Source organism: Pogona vitticeps, chromosome 10 (assembly GCF_051106095.1).
Source record: "Pogona vitticeps strain Pit_001003342236 chromosome 10, PviZW2.1, whole genome shotgun sequence".
In the NCBI taxonomy this organism is placed as follows: Eukaryota; Metazoa; Chordata; class Lepidosauria; order Squamata; family Agamidae; genus Pogona; species Pogona vitticeps.
This window is the reverse complement of record NC_135792.1, coordinates 10,702,310-10,715,364: the sequence shown is the minus strand read 5'-3', so window position 1 is coordinate 10,715,364 and position 13,055 is coordinate 10,702,310. Positions and strand designations below refer to the sequence as shown.

Sequence of the window (13,055 nt, the reverse complement as noted above, 5' to 3'; positions counted from 1 at the left end):
AGGGGTGGGAATGTCACACTTTTTGCTCCCTGAGGCTTGTCACAGGATAATAGCTGTTTTAATATTTTGACAGCAAGGAAACAGGTTGAGTTTTTAGGCTGTTGAATTAACTTAGTTGGGGTGATGTCTCTTTAATTCTTTAAAGGATAGGAGCCTTTGCAGGGTGTCTCTATCCCCATCGGTGCATAAGTTTATAAACCAGCTCCTACACATCTGGGTTAGAGAGAAAAGCACATTAGAGTGCAAAAACCTTAAGGGGTCCTTGTTCATGTATTAAGGCAAACAGAAGAAGAGAGACGTATTAATATGACATTTGGTAGAACTCTTCATGGTATAGAACCCACGGTCCTGGGGGTGTCCTTTCTATCCTCAGATGGCAATTATTACTGGTACCTGAGAGGGCACCAATATACAGTGGTGCCTCGCAAGACGAATTTAATTCATTCCGCGGTTAATGTTGTCTTGCAAAAAATTCATCTTGCGAAACGTGCTTTCCCATAGGAATGCATTGAAATCTAATTAATGCATTCCTATGGGCAAAAAAAGTCAGAACAAAGTCAAATTTAGTTTACAAAGGGTTTAAGTGCTCTTTACATATTGTGCAGATGATTTAAAAAAAAATTAATCAAAAAACGTTAATGGTTGTTGTGGGTTTTTCGGGCTCTTTGGCCATGTTCTAAAGGTTGTTCTTCCTAACGTTTCGCCAGTCTCTGTGGCCGGCATCTTCAGAGGACAGCACTCTGTGCTCTGAAGATGCCGGCCACAGAGACTGGCGAAATGTTAGGAAGAACAACCTTTAGAGCATGGCCAAAGAGCCTGAAAAACCCACAACAACCATTAGATCCGGGCCGTGAAAGCCTTCGCGAATACAAAAAACTTTAACTGTAACTTTAACATTTTAAACATCATAGAAAAACATTTAAAAATCAGCAAACATGCGGCAGGAAGAAAAAAATGGAACACATTCGTCTTGCGAAGCACAGCCATAGGAATATTCGTCTTGTGAGTCATCAACCCCCATTGCCAAAAACCATTTGTCTTGCGGATTTTTTGTCCTGCGAGGCACCACTGTATTGTGCTCACAGCAGGATGAAGCATCCACATCCATGCACAAACATGCACACACACGGACAGAGACACATACACACATGGATGAAGACACATACAGATGTGCAGGAAGACACATACAGATGTGCAGGAATGGATTTCCTCATCCTCTAGGGTGGCTCCTGGAGCACCCGGAAAAATGCGACACAGAGGACCCTGGTGAATGGGATGAGTGGCATGGAGAGGTAGATCTGTCAGAGAGGCCTTCTGAGAGCAAAGCCCTCCCACTAACAAGTGGAAGGTCCTGGCTTCCAATATAAGTCCTCTTATGCTAGATCTACCTAGTCTAGTGCTTGGAGACATCACCTTCTGGAGAGTGTCCAGGATTCTTAGTTAGCATGGACAGCAGCCATGTTAGCGAGGAGATGCTGAGGGTTGTCATCCAACTCCCCCCCAACTTCTCCAAGCTCTCGTCCAGCTTAGTGTTCAGGCCTCAGAAAGGGACCAATCAGATACTCATACCTGAAGGTGTGTCTCTACTTGTATATTCATCTTCAGAGACATTGTTCCAGGTCTTCTCACATTCTGAGGCACATCAGCTGGCCACTCAGGAAGGCGCCATTTCACAAATGGTTCGCCAATTATGGGGAACTTTACCAGAGAAATCTATCTGGCACTTTACCCTTGGCATCAGGCAAAGAACTTCTTATTCTCTTAGGACTTTTAATTGTCTTGTATTGCTGCTTTGTTGTCTGGTTAAGCATCTTTATTTCATGATATTACTACAATATCTTGAGGTGCTTGTTTTTCATTGCCGCTTGTTTTGACTGGCTGTTTTATTAAACGGTTTTGCCCTCAGAACTATCGGATGACTAATCGATAATCTATGAATGAACAAGCCAGTCCCAAGCAGGAGAGGAATATAAAGGTATATTCTTGAATCTCTCATTGCGTTGGGCATTGTCCAAAATCTTATTGGCCCTTGTATAAAGTTTGTGCAACTTGTTGTGGCTAACTGATGAGGTGCTGGGGTAGATCTGAGTTGTGCAATCAGACTTATTACGAAGCATGTAGTGAAGATGTGCCACAGTTAGCTGTGGAAAGTTGTTGTAATGTGTCATCAAGTTGCTTATGACTTATGGGGACCCTGTGAACAAGTGCTTTCCAAAATGTCCCATTCTCAATAGCCCTACTCAGCTCTTGCAAACGTAAGCTTGTGGCTTCCTTTAGGGAAGCCGGTCCATCTCCTATTGGGTCTTCCTCTTTTCCTGCTGCCTTCAACCTTTCCCAGCATTACTGTCTTTTCCAGAGAATCCTGCCTTGTTAAAATGTGCCCAAAGTAGGACAACCGCAGTTTCAACAAGATAGTTAAGCTTGATTTGATCTGGGATCCACATGGCAAGTTACACAAACCTGATGCAAAAACTAATTGGATACCTCTGAGATCTCACCTTGCTGTCCTCTGTGTGTGTGTATTTGTGTGTGGGTACATCTCAGTCACCTGAAAATAACATTCAATCTGTTTGTTATATTTATATTCTCTCTTCCCCCCCCCCCCCACAAAGACTTCCATACGGCATAAATGGCACTCTTTCTCCTTCTGTCCTTTGCAGTCACAACAACCTTGTGAAGTATGTTGATGTGAGAGGAAGAGTGACTGTCAATTAGTGTGTTTTGTGGCTCAGTAGAGGATTAAACCAGGATCTCCCAAGCTCAGCGCTTAAGCAGTAAACCATATTGGCTCTTGTCTACATATTACAGAGTCAGAAAAAAAATGTTGTGGACCACAACCCAGCTCCAAGAATCCCCCAGCCAGAATGGTCACCGAGGAATTCTGGGAATTAAAAGACAGTTTTCCATATCTGTTTGTTTGTTTGTTTTTCGGCCCGCCCGCCTGCCTGTCTGCCACCTGAGAACCATTCTATGCAGCTAAAATGAGCTTTAATCCATAAAAATACATGACACAATAAATGCAAGTCTCTCTTTCTTTTGATGAGTCCGCATCAGAGCCTGTACATTTCAGACACGTTTGAATCCACAATCGCTCATTTTAGGAATTAAGTGCCACCAAATATATCCCTTGACTGTCACTAACTTTCCCAATCAAGAAGTCCTAGCAGCTATTCATTTTCTCCTGTAGACTCTAATGACATTTTTACACTCTCTGGTTTAGGAATTAATCAACATCCCATTACAAGAAAAGCTTGTTCCCTCACTTGACCTTACCCAAATCCAAAAGAGTCCTTAACAGGACTGGCTTTTTAAAAGCCAGTGATGCGTATTTAATAAGAAGTTCCTTTCGCATGTTTATTACCTCATGACATTTAAGAATCACATTCTGGTTTCATTTAGGCTGAATAATATACTTTCTGGTATTTTATATCTAGTTAAGTAGAATAGCTGCTGCATTCTGGGTCTCTTTTATATCATGGCATTGCATTATATACTCCTGAGTGTTTTGTAACTGGCAAAGTTAATAAACTAAATTCTGTTGTGCAGGCTGTGTTCCTTTCTTAGAGGTATTTAAAGAGACAGTGGATGGGTATCTGTCAAAGATTCTGTAGATCTGAAATCCCTGTGTTGTATAGTTGGTTAGACTAAATGACTTCTAGGTATACATCCAAATCTTAAAACTCTGCTACTGTTTATAGCGAAGCAGAGGTTGGGAGCAACTAGTTACAAATACAGCAATGAGGATAGAAGGATAGAACCTGCCACTTTCTACATGCAAAGCAACTGCTCAATTTCTCAGCTACTGTCTCTCCCTATCAAGGCCGTTGGATCTTCTAGACCCGTTTTCTCAACTGGAGATATCAGGGCCCTTGTGTATGCCGGACACACATAGCGCCACTAAGCCCTGCCCCCCTCCCCTTCACTATTCAAATTATTTTCTGATTGAAAACCAAAAAGTGTAATAAAAACTAGATATTGAAAACTATCTGAAGCAAAGGTTTTAGAACATACAGTGAACGAAGCTTCGAATGTATACTTTTAGCAGATTGTTTCAGATCTGCCTGCCAAAAGCGTATGTTTTGCTAACCCCAGGAAACAAAACATGCACCAAAATAACAAAACACAAATTGATATATTCCTAAAGTAACTAGTTTTGCTTCTGTATTTAACTTTAGCTACAAAACATGGGGCAACTTGCCGCCAAGATATCTTAACAATGAAGACCTCCTTGTGGAAGGGAAAAAAACAAACATATCAAGAGCTTCTGAGGTTCATTTAAATTTCTTTAGGACTAGGCAAAGCTTGGAAAAGTTTTTTTTTTTTACTCTAATGCTCATAACCCTCAGCCAGCATGGACAGCTCAGGATCTTGGGAGTTGTTATAAAAAAGGACCTTTTTAAAAAAATTCCGGAAGTAGGGTGTGTGGGTATTAAAGTCTCTAAAGGGTTATGCTCACACAATGCACTGTATATAATGAAACCCACTGATTTACATAATGGGTTTCAGGTTATTTAAATGGCAGTATTCACTAATGGAATCTATACATCTACTGCAAGCTTTGCTCTTTGTGTGGCATTTACAATTGTGCCATTAGGCTGTGGTTTCTGATGGACATGGAACAGTTTACACTAGTAAGTCACCTTATCCTTGCACTCATCTCTTGCCATATGTTGTTTTCACCATTTGAGTGTGAAAACAACAGCTGGCCCTACCATGAGGCATCATATGGCACTTGCCTCAAGTGACGTATTGGGGATCGGCAGCATGATGTTAGAGGTGTTGCCCATCAGCCTCTAAGCTAGCATTTTGATCTCTGGTGCCACGGAACCTGCTGAAACATCTCTAGATAAGGTTTGGTGGCCCGTCTAGTAAACCCCCGGGCTCCATCGTATCCTTTGCGTCTGTCAGCATTACCTTGTTCACAATAGAAGCAACATCTGCACTGCTCTCTCTACTCTCTCTGCTCATCATGTCAAGATACCTGATCTCTCAACGTGAAGGGGGAAAAAATAAAGCTTTGACAGACTCAACTTCCATTTAGGACAATAACAAACCAAAACCTGGGGCAAGCTGCACAGTCCCGGGATGCCCTCAGAAGAAAGGAACGGTAAACCACTTCTAAGAATTCTCTACGCCTAGAATGCCCTGGAAAGGGTAAGTCAGAATCTACCTGATGATGTGTAATTATTAATTATTAAGCAATCCATCGGATGCTCCTGAGTCTTAAAAATCCACATAACAAGGCAGCAGTTATGTAGTTCTTCATCTTTCCTGTAACAGATGCTCCATTTGTGTAACAACTATTGATTTGGCATCAGCAGAAAATATCTTCCCAGTGGCAGGGTGAGGATTATTTTATTTTGAAATTCTTTATAAAAGAACAGAAGCAAAGACTGACTTCTCTAAGCCATGTTCATCCCCCTTTGACCTGGTATTCTATGTAGGGGCACATATCCTTCTTGCACAGGAAAGGGATGTTATTTTGCTTTTGCCTTCCAGCGGCAAAATCTCAGAGAAAGGAGGATATTCTCGTCAAGGACGCCGAATGGTAGGAGAAGGTGAACTTTGATGGAGCAGGAATTATTGTGACCATTTTGTTATACTCCCGATGAAGGCCCCCCACCGTAAGCAATGCAGCAAATCTGCTCTTTGTTGTCCCTGATGGTACCAAATCCATAGATCCAAACTGCAAAGGAGGAGGTTGTGTGGCACAATAGATGGAAGACCTTTTCTGACTGTATGAGTAGTTAAACCCAGAACATGCAGTTTCAGAAGATGAAGGCGACCTAACTGTAGGTTTCTAAACAGAGGCCAGATGGCCACCCATCAGGGATGCTATAAGAGCAAATTTCCTACATCCACAAGCATTAGGCTACAGAAATGCTGAAACCTTTTCCATCTCTATCATTTTATGTCCAAACCAATGCTTTTATTTTATCTTCCCTTTCTTCTGAAGAATCTGGGGCGAAACGTGCTTCTCTCCCTTTTGACCCTACAGCGACTGCTATTTCAGATTGTAAACAATAGTGACTCAGTTAATAGAATCAAGGAGTTTCTCCCAGCCCAAGTCCATAATGCTTTGCCTGTTCATCAATTCATTTGCTTATTACATTTAGGTAATGTTTTCTTTCCCCTATGATGGAATTCAAGGTAGCACAGAGAAGGTTTTCAGCAGGATGTTTACCATCAAGGCATGGAAAAAACCTGCAAAAGTACAGGGTTGCATACTTTTAGAATATATCAAAAGGTACAGGGTATCACACTAAATATCTTCCCTTTCCACTGTGCAATTATGATGATGATGATGATGTATACAAACAGTGATGTCTATGTTGGCTTGGGCATGTCGTGAGAATGGCTGACGGTCAGATTCCAAAAGATCTCCTCTATGGAGAATTAGTGCAGGGAAATCGCCCCAGAGGGAGACCCCAGCTGCGATACAAGGATATCTGTAAGCGGGATCTGAAGGCCTTAAGAATGGACCTCAACAGATGGAAAACCCTGACATCTGAGCATTCAGCCTGGAGGCAGGCGGTGCATCATGGCCTCTCCCAATTTGAAGAGATACCTGTCCAGCAGGCCAAGGCAAAGAGGCAGTCATGAAAGCAACACAATCAGGGCTCTGGACAGGGGACAGATTGCATTTGTTTTCAGTGTGGAAGGGATTGCCACTCTTGAATTGGCCTTCTCAGCCACACTAGATGCTGTTCCAAGTCCTCCATACAGGGCACTTTACCATAGTCTTTCGAGACTGAAGGATGCCTAACCAATTATTATTATTATTATTATTATTATTATTATTATTATTATTATTATTATTATTATTATTATTATTATTATTATTATTATTATTATTATTATTATTATTATTATTATTATTATTATTATTATTATTATCATCATCATCATCATCATCATCATCATCATCATCATCATCATCATCATCATCATCATCATCCAAATTAGTCTCTTTATTAATGTCTATGAAATTTTCTGCCCATCCACTAATTCAGATTTTGAATGACTCATTAACAGCATGTCCCCAATTCATGGATGTGTAAAATCACTAAAGATGCAGAACAGCACAATAGATAGATTAGATGAGACTAGATAATCTGACCAGGAGATCTTGCCCTAACAGACATATCTGACATGCTCTTTTAGCTGCAAATGTTTATGCCCATCTGTCAGGATGGCACTGTGCCCATTACAATTTGATTTGGCTCTTTCATTAGGGCATATGCACGATGCATACCAGAGGCAGTCTACATAAAGCTAAATAAATCAGATATGGATCAGAATGGATTTATTCCTTCCTTAAAAAACTGGCCCATGAAAGTGAAGTTAGCTCTCATGTACTTGGGGCCATTAAAAGCCACAAAGAACTCCAGTAAAGGTACCAAAATGGCTGCTCCAGACTTTTGAGCAAAGGAGTAAGCAATGATGTTGTGGTGGAAAGCCACACAAAGAACACAGAACCTTACTTTCCACTTTATGGAACTGCTTGAAAAGGCTTAGTGTTAAAATATTTGTTTCAATCCCCCACTGGCATTTCTAGATGAACAGTTTGATCAGGTAGTGATCTCCTTTTTTGGGTGTGTGTGTGTCTGAAAATGGCCCAGTCCAAGTAACAGGTCTGCTTCCAGTTCTGGAACAAGGAAGGTATAGTCCTCCAGATGCTGTTGGGATGCAACCCCATCATCCAACACTGGCTACAGTCGATGGAGTTGTGGCCCAGCAACATTTGGAGGGGCATATTTTGCCAATGCACTTGGTCTTGGAGATCAGTTCAGGGGGCACAAGTCAAAGTAGACACAGTTCCTCCAAATGCCTGCATGAGTTGGCACTTCTACAGAAGAGCATAATAGTAGTCCTGATGGGATCCGACAACAGAATGGGTGAGCTTTTTTTTCCTAGTGATGGTCAGAGATCACCTGGCCAGAGGCAAGTACACATTCATGTCTGCACACGAATAGGAACACTCACGTGCACACACTCAAAATATGTACAGCATGTACACAAGGGAACACAGGCACGCACACATGCTTTCTTCCCACTCATTTTGGCATAAAGTAGATGGATAGGAAGTTTTAAACCTCTGAGATGTAGAACTAACTGCATGGCTCCACCAGGCCATGGTTTGGGCAGAGAGTGGGATGAAGGACAGACATATGATTTCAGTGAACTAGACTGAGAACGGTGGCAACTTTCCCTACATACCACCTTGCCCACCCTGGATAGCCTGCAAAAACATGGTTGTGTCTGGGAAGAGTCATCTTCTTGTGTTCTTTCCCCCAACACAATTGTATCAGGAATGGCAACAGGAAGAAGGAAATGCGGGCATGGCAGCAGCTCCATGGACACTTGTGATGAGTTGCATAAGAGGCATCTGATGGCTGCATGTGTATAGCGGTGTATTGGAGCCATGTCTCAAAGGATTGGAGTCCTAGAACTTTCTGAGTAGTAGGGACTATGCCATTACCCACCCCTCCAGCTTTGCTCTTTCCTCCCTGGCAAGGTTGTAATTCAAAGTACATTAGAGTGGTTTGTTCTTGAACAAGCAATTAGAAGTGATTAAGTTTTCAAAGTATTAGCTTCTTATTTTTTTAATAAAATAATTGATCCAGCAGCGTACCTTTTGGACTCTCGTTTTGTGGGGTAGTGGAAGCTGGTTGTCTCTAAGGACTGTCATGATGACCACTCACACTTCTAAATTTACCAGTACACTACTGCATATGACTCATGGACTGTGCATTGCGCATGAGTGTTCAGCTTCAGAACTGGCTATGAATATTCATGGTCAGCTGTTCTCAACCAAGTGCTCTCCAGACATTTCAATGCCCAGGTGCCTAAGGTAGTATGAGCGATAGTCAGGGAATTCTGGGAACTGAAGTGCAAAACATCTGGAAGACCGGAGACTAAGAAATATTGATACACCTGCTCTTCTCCTTTTCCTTCATATTGACACCTCATTATGATTTGGACTTCAGCTCCCAGAAGCTCCATCCAGCAGAGCCAATGTTGGGTCATTCTGGGAGATGAAGTCCAGGACATCTAAAAAGCAGAGGTCGAGAGCTACTGCTTTGGGGAAGTCTGCAACGGGAGATGAAGCCAGCACCCCACCTCTGCTGATTGCTTTCCTTCCCAAACCTCAGGAAATGGTTTGCTTCTTTCCCCCAAAAGCTAAGTAATTAGTGAACATATATTTTCTGCTTTTCCATCTTTCTGCACTATTCCAGCGAAACACTTATAGGATCTGAGTTCAATGAAAGAAATGGTAGAACAAAAAGATGCAAAATCGGTGGAGGTTCTGGAAACTCCACATCATCTGTGACTTCATAGCTTCCTCTAATATTTGCTCTACTGTCAGAAACAGCAGCCCATACCAGCTTTGATACAACGAGACATTTTGCCTTGCTTTATATTTGTAAAAAAGACGAAGAATAAACTCATCTAAAAGACATGTTGACAATGTATGACAAAGCACAACTTCATCACTTTAAGATCCTGCTCCATTAAACTCTTTCTGTGGACCAAAGGCAGTCAAATTGAGCTTTGATAAATACATAGTTTTCTGTAGTATGAAATTATTTAGAATGCATTTTTGTCTTTGAGAGAGGGCAGGAAGCTATTACTATACAGCAGCACCAACCCATTATGTAGCATTTTTCACTTCCTCAAATTGCTTTGTTACAGTACCCAAGCAGTTCTCCAAACAACATGGTAAGAAAAATTAGCATTATAATTCCCAATTCACAGGCGTGGCTGAGGCTAACAGAGAAGCAGGTTGTCTAAGGACCACCTCCTGAGCGTTCATAGGTGGGACCTTTCTAACTCAGATCTCACTGAGTATTAGCCATTATATTTCACATATCACATGTGAGAGGCCCATAGACAAGACATGCTTAATCATGAACATTGTGCTTTGGAAACCAGTGATTAACCAGTGATACAAATGCTTCTTTGTTTACAAGGGTGACTAAGTATTTGGTATAAAACCATCTACTTCCTAATGCCTGCTGCTTTACCCACTATCAAGACATGCTTGCTAATTCTGACATCTGATTTTTAGATACCTTGGAAGCAACTTTCATAGCATTCCGTGGGGCTTATGGCCAGAACTGTCAGTTCAAGAATAGGTATCAAAAAGTTACTCCACTTAGATGTCACACCTCTGAAAGAGCTTGGGCAATCTCAAAGAGATCCCCACAGGCCAGTAGTTCCCAAGATTGGGTAACCCAGGTGTTCTTGGACTGCAATTCCCAGAAGTCTTTACCACCAATTGTACTGGGTGGAGTTTCTGGGAGTTGCAGTCCAAGAACATCTGGGTTTCCCAAGTTTGGGAACTACTGCCGTAGGTCATGTTTCCCCATTCCTGTATTACACACCATTCTATGTCACAACAAAACTCTATGCTTGTTACGGCAGTATTTGCAAGAGAACATGTAGCTTCCTTCAGATTTCATAGCTGTACTGCAAGCACAACAACTGTTACAGAGTACTATGCTGTACTTCAGAGTGCTGTGAACAATTCCCATAAATCACCCCTTGATTGTTAATACCAGGTTTGCAAGATAGGCATGTGCTATCATCTCTAAGATGTAGATTAGAAGGCATTTGGCAAGGCACGGCTTCCCATTTCACTCAATATGTGACACAAGCCCTTCAGCATGCAGTAGTTATAAAGCATTATCTAGAAGCAAGTAAGGGCTTTTAAACTGCACCACTCAGCAGGTAAAGGTATCATTAAGACAAACTCCCATAAATGTAGCAGACCTCTTCCAAAAGCATCAAAGAGAGGCGCTCCTCCACCTTTAGCCACTTCTGAAAGAGCAAAAGCTTATAGTCATGATCAAAAACAAATGTGGAATCCTTCTTCTACACCTTCTGCTGAGATATTTTCTGGGTTTCTCAAGCTCAAATCTCAGGATTTGTTTTGTCTTGGGTGAAACCGATTCGGTTTAAGAAGGAAAGAAGACAGCTAGATTTTGAAAAGAACCTTGGAAGGTGTGTATATAAAGACATTTTAAAAGTTTCTTTTTTTGGGGGGGGGGAACTGTGACTCCCAGAATCCCTGTGGTCCTTCTGGCTGTTAGATTTGGAAGGTTTGAAACCAAAAGGAAAGGAAAAGAATGGGGAAAATTTCGGTTCTGTTCATGATTATTCCTTTTAAACCAACAAAAAGAAGACTGCAAGAAATCAGAAAGGAACAGAGAGGACCTTCCACTAAACCCTACGTCTCCAAAATGGAGATCCAGGAGCTAGTTCGAGCTGTCAAAGGGGACCATTTCAGCGCTACACACGCACGGATGCCTATGGTATCTCTTTATGGCAAAGGCCATAAGATAGGCCAGATTCGCCGCCTGCCAAATAGAGAGCCACTGCCGCCCGGGCAGCACCACGGCCAGCTCCCTGCGCTTCCCGCCCGGCGCCGTCGGGTGGCGCTGCGCCTCCACCATCATCATCACCGCCGCCGCCGCCGCCTTACCTGATCCGTGCTGCTGCCGGAGGAGGATAGTGGCTTTGCCGGGAGGAGGCGAGGCCGAGGAGGCGGCCGCCGCCGCCGCCGCCGCCACGGTCGTAGTGCTGGAAGAGGCGGACGAAGAAGACGACGACGACGAGGAGGAGGAAGAGGAGGACGACGAGGACGCGGCTGCGGATGATGATGATGATGAGGCGGCGGCGGCGGCGGCGGCGGTTTCGCCCTGGGCCGGCAGGAGGCGCTTGTCTCCCAAGCCGGGCTCGGCGGTGGCGCGTCCCGACGGGGGGCTGCTGCTCCGGCGCGGGCCGCTGCTCTGGATGTGCGAGACGGCTTCGGCGGCTTGCACGTCGGGGGGCGAGAAGCGGGCCAGGACGCGGAGCCAGGCCTGGGCTTTGTGCTCCTGCGTGTCTTCGTCGGTATAGTCCGACACGCGGCACTCGTAGACACCCTCGTCCTGTCGCCGCACCCCCGACAGCCGCAGCCGGTGCGAGATGTCGTTGCCTTGGACGCGCACCGTCTGGAGGAAACGGGGAAAGGGGGGGGGGAAGAGAGAGAGAAAAGAGCCGCCTGAGGGGTCCACTCAGAAGGGGAAAGCAAGCAGAGGCCAGCTGAAGGCAAGCAGCGCCTTCTTCTGGACTACAACTCCCAGAATGCCCCAGCCAATTGTAGTCTAAAATGAAACTTCTCCAAGTGCTGAGATTCCCCCTGTCTAGCCATCCCTCTGTCTGGTCCCCCCCCCCCACCTCTGCAGGCTTGAAGCTCCAATCCCACGCATGCTTTCCTGGGTCTAAACCCCACTGAACTCAGAGGGGTTTACTTCTGAGTAGACGTGCCTGGGGGGCCAGTGAGTAGCATCCACGACAAACCCACGGAGAACTTGAGAGCATTCATTGTGGGGTAAGTTTTACAAATCCTGTAATAAGCAGAATGAGTAGACCATTTCTGCAGAGGAATAAATGCCTGGTTTCTGAATAACCCTGCCTGTCCCCAGGGGATGGATGTGCAAACACAGTGATCCCACCATATTGCAAAGCAGTAAGGATATACAGTATACATGAGAATTATTATATGTACTTCTGAATGTGTAAGCATTCCCTCAGGTAGTAGCTGTGGGTGGAGACATGGCTGTAAAATCTCTCTCTGTTCCCCCTCCCAGTTCCCCCTTCAATATCTACTCTACACATGTAAAAAGCAAATCCATATAGTATATGGTCTTTAGCCCCTCCCAGTGTCTTGTTAAGAACAGAGCTTGGAAATTTTGCTTTTTGGACTACAAAACTGAATATCCCAGTTCCCAGAATCCTCCTGCAAATATGCTCATATCCTTGCCGGCTCTGGGATTCTCACAGTTGTAGTCTAAAAAAAAAACATTTCCAAGCTTTTTGTCAAGAACTAACACAGTAGGGAAATTACAAGCAATGGCTTGTTGAATCAGAAATAAGTACAGTTGGGTTCAATGGGACTTAGTACCATTGTATATATTCATAGCAACCTACCACAAACCGGTGCCCTTCCATTGTGAGGTAACACATCTGTTGGCCCACTGGAATGCTGACAGTACTGAAGGGCACAG

The 13,055-nt window shown here is 43.6% G+C and overlaps 1 protein-coding gene across 1 annotated transcript in view; it reads right to left on the bottom strand.

Moving 5' to 3' along the window:
- VSTM2B (V-set and transmembrane domain containing 2B) overlaps nucleotides 1-13,055 on the bottom strand; it is a 51,178-nt gene that overhangs the window by 17,709 nt on the left and 20,414 nt on the right. The window contains exon 4 of the mRNA XM_072980482.2: nucleotides 11,489-11,999. Within this exon, the coding sequence (XP_072836583.2) occupies nucleotides 11,489-11,999 (511 nt within the window). The remainder of the gene's footprint in view (nucleotides 1-11,488; nucleotides 12,000-13,055) is intronic.